Here is a 16414-nt window from a genome sequence, read left to right as displayed (position 1 = left end):
TCAGGTTGGTACCTAAAAATATTTCCTCCTAAGGATACTGAAGGTTTCGTTGGCACTACAGACATTCCATGTTTTCTTGACTAGTGTAGCCTAATGATGATTTTGAACTATTTCATTTTTATTAGGATCAGTTTTGCATAGAAATATAACCAGTTTTTTAAGGTGTAAACAATACAGTAGGACATATCGGTACTAAACAATCCACTGGTCCTATGCCTACATGTTAACTTTAAGTGTTAAAAATGTTGTGTAAGCTTATATATGAAATACTTAACTCAGTTTTGATGTCATACAGCATGGCAAGTATAGTTTTTTACTTATAAAACTGTTTATTCTCGAATAATGTGCTTATTTCAAGGGAAATTGCCTACATTTAGGCGTATTAGGCAGATTTTCGAAGTTTAATTTTGCAATGAAATGATGAAAACACGAGTTGTAAGAATTTTGACATCATTTTCAGATTCAGGAGACCCAAATTTAGTAGACAGGGATTTTTTTATTTTTAAACCTGCTTTGTTATATGATGATCAATTTCGCCTCAATGTGTCATTTAAATTTTTTGATATTAAAACTATGTTTATGATATGTTAAACATTATTTCATGAAAATTCGATTACATAAACTGATGAAGATCAATGGAGTACTGATTTTGTCGAAATTTATTTGACAATCTTTGAATACCGAAGAGTAACACAACAAAAAGTTGTAGAATAGTGATCAATTTACCCCCGGTTTACGGTACCGAAAAACTAAACATTAAATATATTTTGCAATTGAATTGTTTGGACAAATGGATGTTAAATTTGCGAAAAAGTTACACGTCTTTTCGGTGAGAATCGAACTCACGAATCCCTGTTCATTAGATAGGGCGCGTTACCCCTACACCACTAGAGGACTCATGGACGCAGAAGTTTCGGAAGAATTAGATGCCCATCCATGAGTCCTCTCGTGGTGTAGAGGTAACATGCCCTATCTAGTAAACAGGGAGTCGTTGGTTCGATTCTCACCAAGAAGACGTATCACTTTCTCGAAAATTTCACATTAATTTGTAAATTTAATCCAATGGCAAAATATACGTAATATTTAGTTTTTCGGTAGTTGTTAAACTTCCACTCGGCTGGTTAGCCGTAAACCACGAATCATAATTAATTAAATACAAGTATGAAATAATGGTTTTCGATTTTAAGCAAATTGGACGTATGTACTTATGCTTTGTGCATTGAGATAATGTGAATGGGAGTGAATTTGAAGTCGATAAGTGTCAATCGAAAAAACACTCTTTGAAACATAACGCCAGAAAAAAGAAGAACGGGGGAATTGACGGAATAATTGCTATAGTATTTGCTGAAGTATTTAATTTAATTAAAATATAAGTAATCCATGAATTATACTTGATAAACCAATCGAGATAAATTAGGAAGAACTGCAAGAGTAATAAATTCAAAGAGATATTGCTGGAGGAGTTGAATATAATTGTGCGTTGCTAAACATTATCCTGGTAAAAATGTGGATTAATTCTTGGAAGAATCACTCTATAAATATACTGGGAAAATAAAGGAAAATACCGAGGAAAGAGTTTTTTTAGAGTAGTCCATGTGGAAATAACTAGAGGTATTTCCGATAAATATTGGATAAATAATCGTATTCAAAAACCTATGAAGCAATTTCTGGACGATTTCTGCGAGAATCGGAGTTTTGATGGGTTTTGAGTTAGTGTCATTTTAGGATTATTGGTTTAAAACTGACTTCAAAATCAAATTATCAACAAAATTTTAACCTAAGAAATTTTTTGAAAATTATGAAAGAGTTCTGAACCTGTACAGCACAGCATTGAGGAACTGCAAATTAGAATGAAAAGTTTTGCATTTCGAAATACTCTAGATATCCCAACAAATTTTGACCTAAATCCGGAACCATCATTAAATTCAAAATAATTAATGCATGATTCTTTTTATTATAAATTGTGATTTTTCCCAAAACAAATCACCAAATTCAACTATAGAATTTTGAAACTTTGATGTCATTACTCAGTTTTGTAATAATGAAGTTAATGCTTTTGCATCCGATACTTGTAATAAGAGGTGACCAATATTACACAATAAGAAAAAAAATCTTTTTTTTTATTGGAACTGCGTAAATGTTGTCGCGCTATAAGGGGCGTGGGCGTGAATAAACCTAGCTTATTTTTTATATAAAAGTAATGTACGCATCTTCCTCGTTTAAACCGAAAATGAATCGCAAATAACAATCTAAATATCAAAAGCACATATCTAAAGAAACAGACAGTGGTTTGTCGTACAATGCTGTTTATGATTTACACCACGGATTTGGTAAGGCGTGAATGTATCATGGATCGCATTACCAAACATAGGTGACTCCCAGATCCTTATCCAACGAGCCCAATACCCTCTCCATGACAGCTGTGAAGATGCAGAAGATTCTTCGGTCTTTAGTAACAATGGTTGTCTAACTAACAATACTTTCCTTCCCCGATGGCCGTAAGGACGTGGCCGGCGCTGATATGAACTTTAAAATTTGAGCTGTCGCTTTGTGCACTTTGATAATGGTTAGCTAATCCCAAGCTCCATTCATTAAATCACTGTGCAACTTCGATGGTTCTGGTCAATCACGGAGTAGCAACTACGAATTTTACAGTCATCTGTGCTCATGCTCATGCTCAACATTGAGGACTCTTGACCCACGATGATATCGCTTAAAGGTTTTTTTACATTTCTATGGGTGATGTACTACATAGGAGTAGAAGCATGTGCTATGCCGTTTTTGTTCGAAACATAACTCGGAATTTCGCGAAATTCCGTTTTATTCCGTTTGTTTTCAAATTTCCGCGGATATATTTTTACAATTTGACGAAACGAAACGAAATCGTAAAATAAAAATTCCGCCTGTATGAGTTCCGTGGAATTCCGCGGAATTTCGTTCCGAAGCATGTTTGACGGAATCATTCGGTATTTCGCATACTTTTAGTTAAAAGCTATTCATTCTTATTTTTTTCTCATTCGGTCTAATATTCTTCGGCCTAACATGCTTCGACTTAAATAAATAGAAATAATAATAATAAATAGATGCACGAATCATGATTTTCGATCACTTGATGCATGATTTCGAGTATTCAGCTACAAAAACATAACGCTTGTATTGCGTTACGGCGAACTGACTGAGTCATGAGTCCAAATTATGGTGTATTTTCATAAGATGAAAACACGCTGGAATCATGATATCAGGGTGCATTACCATGATTTTAGGATTCTTGATTCTAGTGCGACAAACCTTACCAGTACTCACGCTGTTTTACCCTGTTAAGAGGCCGGAAATACTCTTAGAACACTAAGCTAGGAAGCAGGATCTGTCTTAGTGGGGACGTGTTGCCAAGAAGAAAAAAAAATAAAACAAATAATTTCCGAAGATTTTTACACAAAGAATATCTTCGATATCTCTCGATTTGTGCAAAAGTCTTTACCAACGTTTCAAGCATATCTCCACAGAAGTCTTTCAATAGATTTTCAGAGAGGTCTCCGCAGAGCAATCCGCAAAGACGATTATTAAGATGGTTTCATTGGGAAAACTCTGACAACTATAGAAATAATTTGTATTCAAACCCTATCCACTCTCCACTGGATGTAAGTAACTAACACTGAAATATATTGCAACTGGTAGTTGAAATACGCGTGTCTGTTCAGGTAACATTGGTAGCTGATTAACAATTTATTCAGCTGATAAAAAGCTGTATAAACATCAATTTAGCTGAATAAGCTATTATTCAGCTAACAATGTTACTTGGGTGTTAAAAGATAAGTAATAAGGACGGATCTAACAGGTACAACGTCCAGACGTACAAACTTGTAATCTTTTAATTCTCTTTTTTTGGGAATACTTTGTTGCAAGGAGAATCATAGTAAGAACTTTGGAGTAAGCTTCATACAGTTAGGTTAACCAGAACGTATCCTTTGGGAGGACATGTCTCACTTTTTGACAACACGTCCACCTTAGGGATGAAAATGTCCTCCATGTTTTTTCCTCCCCTTAAATCGAGTCAAATTTAATTTCATCTATATTCATTCTTATTTACGCTTTTTTTAAACTATAGATTTTCTTGGATAAATTGTAGTGGAGATTTAAAACTTTATTGAGGTTATTGATGTTCGTTGACTATCATTGGGCCAATTTCACCGTATTTATTCCTTAATGTACAGCAAGACATCAAGATACTACGAACCGCTATTATTCCTTTACAAAACTTAATATGTATAGAATTTGAATTTATCAGCTTCAAACTCAATTGTGTGCCAATTATAAGAAAGTGTATGACGAAGAACCGCCTATAAGCCGCAAGGCCATTTAGAGGAGTAAGCTGATTTAGCAAAGGGGTCCATGTGACGTTAAGGTTGTTTTTCTATTTAAAAGTTCTTCTGGTTAATAACTTTCCAGCAGTATTTTTGGGTATCAAAAATTTACACAATAAGTATAAAATTTGCTAATTTCCTTGCTACCATACAAATTTTATGGAAAGCAAAATTTCATACGAATTTCATGGAAATCAAACCAATTTGATAAATAATATGCTTTTGTAAACAACATTGTGATTCCAACCCATTCAAATGTTTTCCTTTCTCAAAACCATTGAATCAAAATATCATATTTTTCTAACAAGAAACCTGAATACTGACACACAAAGGAACATGCCAAAGTTCCAAAGAAATCTCAAATTGTGTGAAGTAATTCCGACATATAGATAAAATTTCGTTAGAATACTCAGAATATTATTAGAAAGCGCATTATTTAAACTTAGCTAAGAGTTCGTAGAGTATTCGTTGAAGGGCTACGATGTCTCCAACAAAACTGGTTTCATTCCAATACAACCTTTCTCATACAAGATGTTCAATGTCATCCACATAATTCGTTTCCGCTTGGGGTAGGTTATGGTTTGACTTTATTATTTCTTAAAATTTATAACAGTTTGAACATAGATGATTTCTTATTGTATTTTCTCCACTCTCATCTTCAGGCCCCCAACGGGCGTCAGAATGAAATGCTTCGGTGAATACTGCAGCGGCTCCGTTGAGTTTTTGCATCTTGAAAATCTGAAATTCATTAACAGTGTTGCAAGTCCGATCTTTGTTTGCAATACACCAAGTCGAGCAGCAACACACATTCGCGGCCCTTCACCGAAAGGGATGAATGTCAAGGGATTGCGGCTGACGCATTCTTCCGGTGCGAATCGATCTGGGTCGTACAGTTCCGGGCTTGGCCAAAACTCCGGGTCGTGATGAATGGCATACACAGGAATCATGACGCTCATGCCTTTCGGGAAAACTATTGACGAATCAGGAACATGATAGTTTTGAGTCACGATACGGTAGATAGTAGATGGTGGGTACTTCCGAAGGGTTTCTGAAAATATTTTTTTTTGGTGAAATTCCATAAAAAATTGATTATCAATCTACCATTTATGCACTGCTCTAGATATGGCATATCCAATAACGCATCATAGTTCAGATCGCCATACTTGTGAATAGCCGCCTTCACACACTGCCTTGCACGCTCTTGCACTTCTTCGTTCAACGACAACTCATACAAGCAATAAGACATGGTCGTACTAGCCGTTTCAAATCCTCCCAAGAAGAAAACAAACGAATGGGCCACAACTTCATTCAAAGTAAGCGTTCCAAGTTTTTCATTCGATCCTTCAAGTTCACCGTTGTCTTTGAGTTGAATAAGAAGATTCAGAAAATCCTTACGATGCACATGATTTTTCTTCCGGAAATCAATGGTTTCTCGCACAACCTTGAAGAAAAACTGCGAAATATCTTCATCTATCAGTTTCATATGACATCTCCGGGCCACATTCCCAAAGGCAAACACAAAAAACAATTTCAACAGCTTCCACCCGGAAATATCGAACACTTTTGTGCCCATGCGACGGAATTCATCATCTGCTTCCAACAAACTGCTGCAGTCCAATCCGAAGGCACAAGATGCGATCACATCCGTGGAAAATCGCGCCAGAATATCTTTGATCTCAATTTCATCCCGCTCGGCAACGTATCGTTCGAAGCTGACCTTCAAATTATCGGCAACTTTCAAAATTGTGGGGCACATCATTCTTAGCTTGCCAGATGAAAATGTAGGAATCAATTTCTTGCGCTGATTTGTCCACCGACTGCCCTCCAGATGCAGCAAATTCCCTGATATGGGATCATCCTTTTCGTTGTAATACAATCCGCGATCGTGAAAGTACTGAAAATCTCGAATCAGAATGGTCTTCGCAAAATCCAAATCCAAAACCACCACCACCGGTTGTAGAAAATAGTACACTCCAACGAAGGGGTGAAGCCCTTTCATCTGCCTATAAAACTTTGCCAGCAATTGGGACGGATGGTTTCTGACGCCAACGCCATCGAAACTTCCAACTGGAAAACGCGCCGGAATGAACGGTACGCCTTGACGTTGCCAGTAGGAGAATCTCCTTCGGATGAGCAGGAACGATAGTGTGAGGATTGGAAGAAGTAGATAAATCCACATATTGGACGATCGATTGAGTTGATGTTGACCTCTTCACTAGATGAAGACGACTGCTGAGGGTGACCCGTGTGGTCCAACGATGTGGCGCAAGAAATTTGAATGATCGTGTGGTATAACAGTTGACGCTGCGAATAGCCACCTGAACTTCGTTTGGATGGCACATATGTATTGAAAATTGTTCATGCATGAACAGCTTTTAACACTTATGAAAAGCATGTACTATTTATACGCTTTAAATCTGCAGTATTCATTTAGGCCTGAATAAATATGTCGTTTATCGAAAACTAGCATTTCAAAATTCATGTTTTCCCTTTTAAAGTTTTGTTTGTATGACTAGAAATTATGAATTTCATAATGCAGAACAGATGCTTCAGAACAATACTTCCACGGATTGTTTTAGAGAAAATTATGTATTCGAACTTTGCTGATGTAAAGAAATTAATATATATATATGTTTTCTCATAATACACAAAGTTTTCGAGGATTTTTAGTTTTCGCACTTTTTTTTGGTATATCCGACTATTAGATCCGTCTATCGTTTACTTCAAATCACTGTGAAAATTCAGTGTTAATATTTTTTAACGTTATACGCACGCGGGTGCCCAGTAATTTCGTTTGGAGAGTTCCTTCAAGAAGTTCTATCGGGAAAATTCTTCAACAGATCTGCAAGGGATGCTTCGAATAACTCTTACCGTTTTGATTTATTAGTACACTCAGCTTTCTTTGTTTGCAATTATGTCTAGAAACTCAGGAATTACCAGAAGATTCAGAAGTCTTCGGGATAAAATTGAAAGCTCCTAATTGTTAAAATGTAGCTCCTAATTGTTATAATGCAGAATAATGTTCGACTGCAAATTAACGTGTTTGGTAATAAATTCTTGTAGGCTACCTACCATCCGCTATTCCGAATATTTCCCACTATTTCTCTAGCATTTCTTGCGAATTTCGGTCGAACGACCGTCCTTTCACTACCCCACATTTTACAACAAATATTTCGGGTATTCCTGCACAAATTTAACAGCCCAAAAACCTTCAATTTCTACGAAAAAAAAAACAAATAAATAGATTTCTTCATAAATATTTTCATTTGGTGACTGGGAAAACTTAAGAGATTTTCGAAAGACCCCTCTACCAGCAGCTTCATTGTTTTGTCGCTCAAATAATGCTCTAATCGTTTCTCAATGTTTTGCACTTTTTTTCACAAGTTCTTAAAAATAAACTTCTTGATTCATTGGTGATCTGGTTTTGATGTTCTCTTGGGGACCAACATTTTCCATAAAAAATATCTCTGGTGGTTATTTTGTTTTTGGTCAATTTATCAAAAATTTAAAATGTGGACTAAACAATTCCAGGTGATAAGGAACTACTGTAAAAAAAACATACAAATCGGTTAAGTATTCTTGGAGATATTGTAAAAATTACGATATTATGTTCTTTGCAGTTTTCCAGATCTTTATTTGGTCAGAGTGGTACCTCAAATCTCAATTGTCATTACTGAAAGGCGGCTGCACCAAAGTGCTTATTTTTTTTACAATATGCCCTCATTGAATATTTGAGTACGATTAAAATTCTGTAGCCTGAGAAATTTATATGGGTTATGGCTACGCGTCGATCTCCTAAGGAATTTTGTAATATCTCTGATTCAGTTGACCAAAGATATCGACACAGATTCTGAAGCAATTCCTGGCGTTCAAGGTTATTGTGACAAACTTCATGTTGATGTTATCAAATAAATCCACGATTTTTCTTCAAAAAAAAAACATAACTGGTGATAAATGCAAAGAAAAGTTTTATGCAGTGTGAATCTCAGAAGCTGATTTACTTCGTTTGGTGTCAAAAACATCTAACGCATTATCGTAGATTTTTTCAAAGAATTTTAATGGATTTTCTCCAGGATATTACTAGCGACGGGCAAAAAAAATCCTAGATGTTTAAAAGATCTGGATCGCTCAATATAAAGAGTGATCTGTGGCTCTTTTTTTTGCGAGAATCTATTCATTTGATCAGCACGGATCAGACAAAAAGTGGCCCGGAATAAGAACGAACTGATTATTTTCCCCTATTCTCCTTCGTCAGTTTCTCGGCTTTATTATAACGCTTAATACGTGCCTCGCTTTGCGCGCCACGACTCACATGCAAGCACAGTTTGCTGCAGCTCCAGACTTTCAACGTACACAGTCAAACAGTTAATTTTCCCCACCCACTTGCATACAGGCAGTTAAAATTGAAAGAGAAAATACCTACTTGAATGGCAATGCACACGGGAAAAAATCTGATCCCATTATCATGATTTACGAATCATGAAAATTATAAATTGCTCTTGGGACGAAATCATGATTCAGACTCATGATTTTTGAAGCTGAGCTACCACTATCATGATTCAGAGCAACCATTTTCATGAGCTCCAAATCATGACCATGAAAAGCGTTACGCACACGGTGCACCTGTCAAAACGTGTTTAGCAAAGCTTGTGCAAAGCATAGTTGGCTGCGCATTCACGGAAAAGTTGCCCTTTTTTTAAAAAAAAAGTTCACTTTTATTGCCGGTTTCCTGCGCCGCTGTTGCTCTACTGTCGTTCCTGCTCTACTATTCCGTTCCTGCTCCGTTGATATCGAGCTATTCCGGCTCTGCAGAACTACCGGTAAGTGAAAAAAACGCATGCAATTCAATACAAATGCTGACAATTTTCCACCGTCTTCTCTGTTTAGCCGTTTCATTCTGTTCCTTTCCTGCCGTGGCTGTTGCCCATTCCGGCTCCTGTGTACCCGTTCCGGCTCCGCATTGAGGGAAAATTCATCCGGCTCCGCTCTACTAACTACCGGTAAGTGATACAAAATTAATACATTTTTGCGCCTGTAATCGAAATCCATTTTGACCATTTTCCACCGTCTTCTCTTTTTAGCCGTTTTATTGTCCCAGTGCCACTGTCGCCATTCCCGCCGCGGCTGTTGCCGTCCAATAGGTGCATCCGTTCCGGCTCCGCATTGAGTGACCAGCTCCGCCCTACCAACTACCGGTAAGTGATACAAAATTAATGTATTTTTGCCAGGGATGAGAAAAGTACTGGAGCAAACATTTACCGCCTCTACATTTACATCTTTCTACACGACCATCAAAGTCCAAAGCAAACCATGACGGTTCAAAACAAAAAAATGTCACGGCTCTTCAAAAATGTAATCTTCTTCTTCCTAACGTTTTTCAACCCCGAATGCGAAATGACTCGAGCACAGTGGTGACACGATTTTTGCGGTTTTCGGGGTTTTGCATTTTTGCTCGATAAAGGCAGTATGAAATTGAACTTGTTTATATGTATCGTAACGGAATGATTGTGGTCTTTCTGTTAGAGCTAATAGATTTCAATTAGTTGAAAACACAAGCAAAATATTAGCGATTGAATGATTTAACACTTTTTTCAATCATTCAGCTTGGAATGGCTGCCCGAAAATGGTCATAGTGGAGAGACAAAAACAGTCAAGCAGTGTGTGAACCGTTGGCAGCGCAACGCCTGATGGTATTGATGCTGCTGCTGCTTTGTGTTTTGGTGGAATGGCAGAATCGATGAACTGTGGTGAATTGTGGTCACAGTTCCCAAGACTGATTTTTGCTCCTCTAATCGAAATCAAATATTGACCATTTTTCACCGTCTTCTCTTCCGTAATAAGCTCCCGATTTTGTTGCCGTTCCGGACGTTTCGTTTTCAGCCTTGGCTGGTTCCGCCCAGTAGGTGTTCCCGTTCTGACTTCCCCCACAACTACCGGTAAGTGTTACAAAATGAATCTATTTTTGCATCTGCAATGGAAATCAAATGCTGACCACTTTCTACCGCCTTCTAATTCGTAATTAGCTTCCATTTCCATTGCTGTTTTGGGTGCCCCATTCCCACTCCTACTATCCTGTCCATAATCATATAGTCGACGTAAGCACTACTGTAGTTTTCAACACAATCTCTGTTGTCTAGCAACAAATAATACAAATTTAAATATTTTTATCAGGCAGACATTCAATCTGCCACTCCACACATAATTGTCCCATGTTAGTTTTTGATTCTTTCTTTCTGTCTCGACGTTCCTACTAAAATTTGGAGTGCCTCTTCAACTCAGTGTTCCTTTAGCACTTCATAGTAATTAATTGAAGAGATTTCTTTGCCTGCCATTGCACGAATAATTATTGTACATTGTGTGGCAAGCACAATGATAATGTATGCCCAGGATGTCGAGAAAAATTCTTCCTCGACCGGATCGGGAATCGAACCCGTCGTCTACGAAATGGCGATCCAAAGCCTTAACCACTACGCTACCTGGAGACCCAAAGTAACTGCATATCAGCCCCATGATGGAATTGAACTGACCAGGAATCATCATAAGGATCTGCTTTCGAGGTCATTCTATTTTTCTATAATTTATTATAATATTCTAACTTCATTGTAACTGTAACTTTATTATCGTACATACATTATTGACCCAATTTTGTCAGCTCCTGTTTGGAGAACATGTTTTGCTCTCCTTTAAAATTTAAACATATTTTTCAACTTTTTATCGCTCTATTTTTTAGTTTTCGAAATCAGTTTGATGATGAACCAAAAAGATTTGGAAAATTTTCATTTGTAAAATGATGACAGCATAAAGATTGTCGCAAAATGGAGCTGACAAAATCGGGTCATGATTGGAGTAATGATTGGAGATTTGGTACCTGCAGTTGAGGAATGGCGATTTCTTGTGAATGTGACCAGAATAGGAACAACCATAATGAAACCATCTTTCACATCTACTGAAATCCAGAAACTTAAAGATCTGATCAACATCACATTAACCCAGTATAAACAGTTGTTTAAAAAACACCTTAAGCCAAAAGCTCACTTTTTGACCCATTACCCATTGGCGATCCAATGGACTGGTCCTACCAGGTTTACATCTACCTTCATCCCTGAGATGAAGCACAAGTATTTCAAAAAAATTGCCACAACAACTGCGTCAAGAAAAAACACTGCTCTGACCATTGCAATCAAAGATCAATTCAAAATGGCATACAACGTGATGACCAACAAGATCAATTTTGGACCGTTGAAGCTCATCGAAGGCACTGGTTTTTTCATCAAGCTTGGCTGTATACCGTTTCCATATGAACTAATTTCCGGAGACGAGAACATCATTGTTCAAGTATTACGACATGTTATGCTAGGAAAAACAACAATCAAGGCAGGAAGCGTATTGATTACCAAACCTCAAATCTACGTCTTCAACGAAGTGCGACATATTATTGAAAGCGATGGCGCCATTACCTTCATTGTCCATATATACCGAAACCATCTGTTCGACGAGCATCTAGATTCGTTTATAGTGGACCCGGAAGATTACGATGTTGGGAAATGTTGCATTGAGGATATAAGTAATCCTCCGTCCCATCTTCATAACCTACCCGATGGTCGAAAGGCAATTTCCATTCAAAGCTAATATGTAATGAGAAACATTGAGTAAGTATGGTTTCTTTTGCTTCATTATAAAAATAAGTATTCTGAGTCTAATATCCTTGTTATTCTTTGGTGAGTAGAAGTTTACACGGAATGAAAGTTGTACTTCCAGAGAAAAACAGATGTATTGTTTGAACAATATCTATATATATATATATATATATATATATATATATATATATATATATATATATATATATATATATATATATATATATATATATATATATATATATATATATATATATATATATATATATATATATATATATATATATATATATATATATATATATATATATATATATATATATAAATGAATTTCTGTCTCTGTCTGTCTGTCTGTCTGTCTGTCTGTCTGACCGCTATAGACTCGGAAACTACTGGACCGATCGGCGTGAAAATTTGCATACAGGGGTTTTTGGGGACGGGGAAGGTTTTAAAGGTAGTTTGGAGCCCCTCCTCCCTCTGGAAAGGGGAAAAATAATGTGTAAAAGTGAAAAAAATATTATTTTTCTTTTTATTTGCAGGTATTCTTCTAAATGAATCACTTGATTGATTCTAAATGTTTCTATATTTACCTTTGGACAAGCTGAGGACCACTCAAAGAGAATTAGTCCGTTTGTTGTATAAAGATAATGATTAAGTGTAATATAATTTTACTTGGGTCTCCAGTTAGCCTAGTGGTTAAGGCTTTGGATCGCCAATCCGGTCCGGTCGGGAAATTTTCTCGACTCCCTGGGCATAGAGTATTATTGTGCTTGCCACACAATGTACAAATCATGCAAAGGCAGGCAAATAAAGCCGATCAATTGATAACTGTTAAAGTGCTCTACTACTGTAAAAGTACTCTCTACACAAGTTGAAGAGGCAGGCCAAGTTCCAGTAAGGAACGTCGAGCCAGTAAGAAGAAGAAGAATATAATTTTACTTGCTTCAAATAAAACTATACCTTGTATTCATAGTGACAGAAGCCCTAATAAATGTAGTTAATATCAGCACAGAAAATCATGATTATCGACCATCTGCATATTCTGGATGTTACACCTTCTTCTTCTTCTTCTTCTTCTTTCTGTCTCAAACGTCCCCACTAGAACTTCGCCTGCCACTTCAACTTAGTGTTCATGAGAACACAATTATATCAATTGTACCACATAATTTATAGCTGCACTTCATAACAAAGTTGTCTTTGAGTATAGTTTTATGCTTTATTATTTGATTTCGTATTTACTTTTTCTTTTTTTATACAGAACGCAGGAGATATAGAAGGGAGGACCGAGCGGCGACTGAACCATCTCCGCGAAAAATTTGGGGAATCATCGCTACAACCTCAAATTGTCGCAGTGGGCACGAGCAACTCAACAAAAGCAACGATGGTTATTTTTGGCGGCGCGGAGTATATCGCAGATAATATTGTGTATGCATTTGTATGCATATCACTTATGTGCTAAATTTGCGATATACTCCGGACTGCAAACCGCTGTGGCTCTTTGTTCAGTCATACCTGTTCAAAATCCCGGCGTCCATTATTGAGCTCCCGAAGAGCACACGTGATTTCCTAAAAGGTATAGATAATTAAACTGAAAGATCGTTTTTTTTTCTTAAAATAATCTTTTTTCAAGTGAAAAGAATAGAATAAATGAATTAAACTCAAAACCCCAAAATATGTTTTAAATAAATGTTGTACTCACAAATAGCTTAAGGTGAAGGTGCAGTGCGTTTACTTTCAAAACTATGAATTTTGCCTCGCGTTTTCTCGAGCACAAATCTGAAAATCTGCCTCAATCTGAAAATGTACCACAATGTTTACTGCGAGTGAGCGAGCAACGAGTTATATTTTCAGCTTCATAGACCTGCTGGATGATCAGATTTATGATCATGGGAATTAGAGCAGAATGAGAGGCGGCCATTGTGATAGCCATTTTTAGATTTCACAAACCATGTCCTTAATCAGACCGTCACACAGTAGTTTAGTCTGCAAAAAATGACAGACAAAACCTCTAGCTCAGTGCTTCCCAAACTGTGCGCCGCGGCGCCCTGGGGCGCCTTAAATCTGTTTCAGGGGCGCCGTGGGCCGATTAAAAGTAAGGCCTGGCAAACCTTCTCAACTTATGTTATAATTGTATTACATTGATCGAAAGCATCAGACGAAAGTTGAATACGAAAATCGAACAAAGAAGACAATTAAGCTGCTCGCCACAGAAGTTGAATGCAACTTTTTGGGAGTGAAAACATTAAGATAGCTTTGAGATATCGCTCACCAGTTCAAACAAAAAATAATATCTATGTTCAAAGTTTTTCAAATTCCATGTTCCAAATTTATGTTGACAAACATTGTAAAGGTAAGGTACAGTGGGGGAAGTGTATCAGTGGGGTAAGTGGATCATTTGTAAATATAAAGCATAAATGCTTGAATATGTTGAATGTTTTCGCACCATTGCTTCGTTCTAGGTTATATTCTTACGCCCACACTGATACTATTGCTAAACTGGTACTACACGTACACTAACACAAACAAACTTGTTAGCTGCAAAAAGTAATTAATTTGAAAATTGTTTTCCATCAATCAAAAATCCATTGTATCTCTGTCTAAAATCGAATTCTATTATTTTTTTCGACACATGGTGAGCATATCAGTTCTAATTGAATGAATCACAATGTAATATATGTCATTTTTATAAATAAATACAAATATATTGGACATGGTACACTTACCCCCACTTTTTAATGGGGTGGGGTAAGTGGATCAAGCATAATTATCATTTATTGGCAGCCTGCTTACGAGAATTTTAAAAAGCTTTAATATCCGCAAATGTTGTTTTTCTTTATTTTGTTCCATTCCCAGCTTGAATTTGTCAAATTGACCATAGAAAATTTGAATGAATCCACCTGAAAGTTTTTTTTAACCTTTCGGGAATAAAAAAATATAAAAAAATAATAATTTCAAAATTCACACGAAACTTTTCGTGGTTTATCTAAGCTGAGTTGTAAAAGAGCAAAATATACTAATTTTCCAATCGAAAGCATAGTATCGTACCTTATTTGACCATATAAATTGCTCTAGACAGATGATAAACATATATTAATAAATAAAATAGAAGGATTTCAGTTTGTTATTAAAAAGTAAATGTAATTTATATTTTTAAATCAAAAGTGTTTTTCGAAAACATCGTTAGGAATAATCCTACAATACTTCTGTATAACTTATGCGTATAAATGGATGAATTTTCTCCAAATTTTTCTAGTTACAATGTTTTTTTTTGTTCAAATTAGTATGAACTAATGTATACATATTTTTTATTATATTTTGATTAAATAAAGATACTTTTTAATTTTAAAGTATTAAAATGTAACATTACAAGCACTAATCACTTGAACGAGGGTAATACCATTCTTGTTAAACATAATCACACTACATTTGTTTCGAGAACAGATTTTTTTAATGGTGATCCACTTACCCCACCATGGTGGGACAAGTGGATCATTTGGCGCAAATTTTTAAGTCTCTCATTCTCAATACATAACAATCAGAAAATTCGAAATAAATGACGATTTGAAATATAATAGTCCCTTATTTGTTATCCACAGAAAAAAGTTTGAGTTACATTATTCACGTTAGCTGTACATAACAATGAATTTAACTATTGATTTTGCTGTATCCACTTACACCACGGTACCTTATATACAGTAGACGTTCGGTAACTGCAACATGTTTACGTTTCACTTAGCGAACGAAATTCGATAACTGCAACGACTGACAAACGTCAACAATCCATCAACTGACGTAAAATGAACGTGAAATTCATTCGACTGTTCATTTGGGCTAACAGGGGCTAACATGGCGCACCATTTTGACATTTGGTGGTGCGATAACTGGAGAATTGTTGCAGTTACCGGACTTGCAGTTAAAAAGCATTGCAGTTAAACCGTTTGCACCGACCGAACGTCTACTGCAATAGAGTTTTCTGTAGGATTAGTTAGAACTTTCTCAGAGTTTATATATTGATGAAGTTCTGAAACAACATCCTCTATAAATGATATCAAATTGTTATTACGCTATAGTCACAACCTTGCTGGTAGGGACCTCAGTAACAAACAGATCTTCAGGCTGGATGGAGTTACATCGTGTTGTTAAAAGCTCCACTATGATTTTTTCATCTTGCTTGCTTGCTCTTCCTCTGTTTACCTGTGTTACACTACACATTTTCATAGAAACGGAAGAACTTATGTTATTAATTGTTTAAGAGAATTGCAGCCCTAGGCTGGCTCATTTCTGCGATCATATGTCAAAAAGTAAACTAACCTGGAAAATGCCATAATTTTTATTCTCCTTATCAAAATTAAAGTCGCTTAGTTATATCGAGAAGGGGGTTTCACAACACTGGGAGAAACAATTTAACTTTTCTTA

General features: G+C 36.3%; 1 protein-coding gene and 1 long non-coding RNA gene across 2 annotated transcripts; one reads left to right on the top strand and one right to left on the bottom strand.

Moving 5' to 3' along the window:
* Nucleotides 1-4935: 4935 nt before the first annotated feature.
* On the bottom strand, nt 4936-6540 carry LOC5571533 (cytochrome P450 6A1). The gene is made up of 2 exons (XM_001653628.2): nt 5463-6540; nt 4936-5409 (listed from the first exon to the last, which is right to left on the bottom strand). Exons 1-2 carry the CDS (start codon nt 6538-6540, stop codon nt 4994-4996), a joined length of 1494 nt encoding a protein of 497 aa, XP_001653678.1. The 3' UTR covers nt 4936-4993.
* Nucleotides 6541-8779: 2239 nt separating this feature from the next.
* Nucleotides 8780-13662, top strand: LOC110677025. The gene is made up of 5 exons (XR_002500904.1): nt 8780-9181; nt 9249-9361; nt 9443-9556; nt 10203-10297; nt 13257-13662. It is a non-coding gene; the product is annotated as an uncharacterized LOC110677025 (long non-coding RNA).
* Nucleotides 13663-16414: the final 2752 nt, after the last annotated feature.

Source organism: Aedes aegypti, chromosome 2, assembly GCF_002204515.2.
Source record: "Aedes aegypti strain LVP_AGWG chromosome 2, AaegL5.0 Primary Assembly, whole genome shotgun sequence".
Lineage (NCBI taxonomy): Eukaryota > Metazoa > Arthropoda > Insecta > Diptera > Culicidae > Aedes > Aedes aegypti.
This window is presented reverse-complemented; position numbering and strand designations above follow the sequence as displayed.

What these genes read in the sequence shown, in the direction of transcription:
- LOC5571533 (XM_001653628.2), bottom strand. Translation starts at nt 6,540, where the DNA reads ATGTGGATTTATCTACTTCTTCCAATCCTCACACTATCGTTCCTGCTC. An exon ending in TCTAGAGCAGTGCATAAATG is followed by an intron (nt 5,410 to 5,462) that starts GTAGATTGATAA and finishes AAATATTTTCAG; the next exon opens with AAACCCTTCGGAAGTACCCA.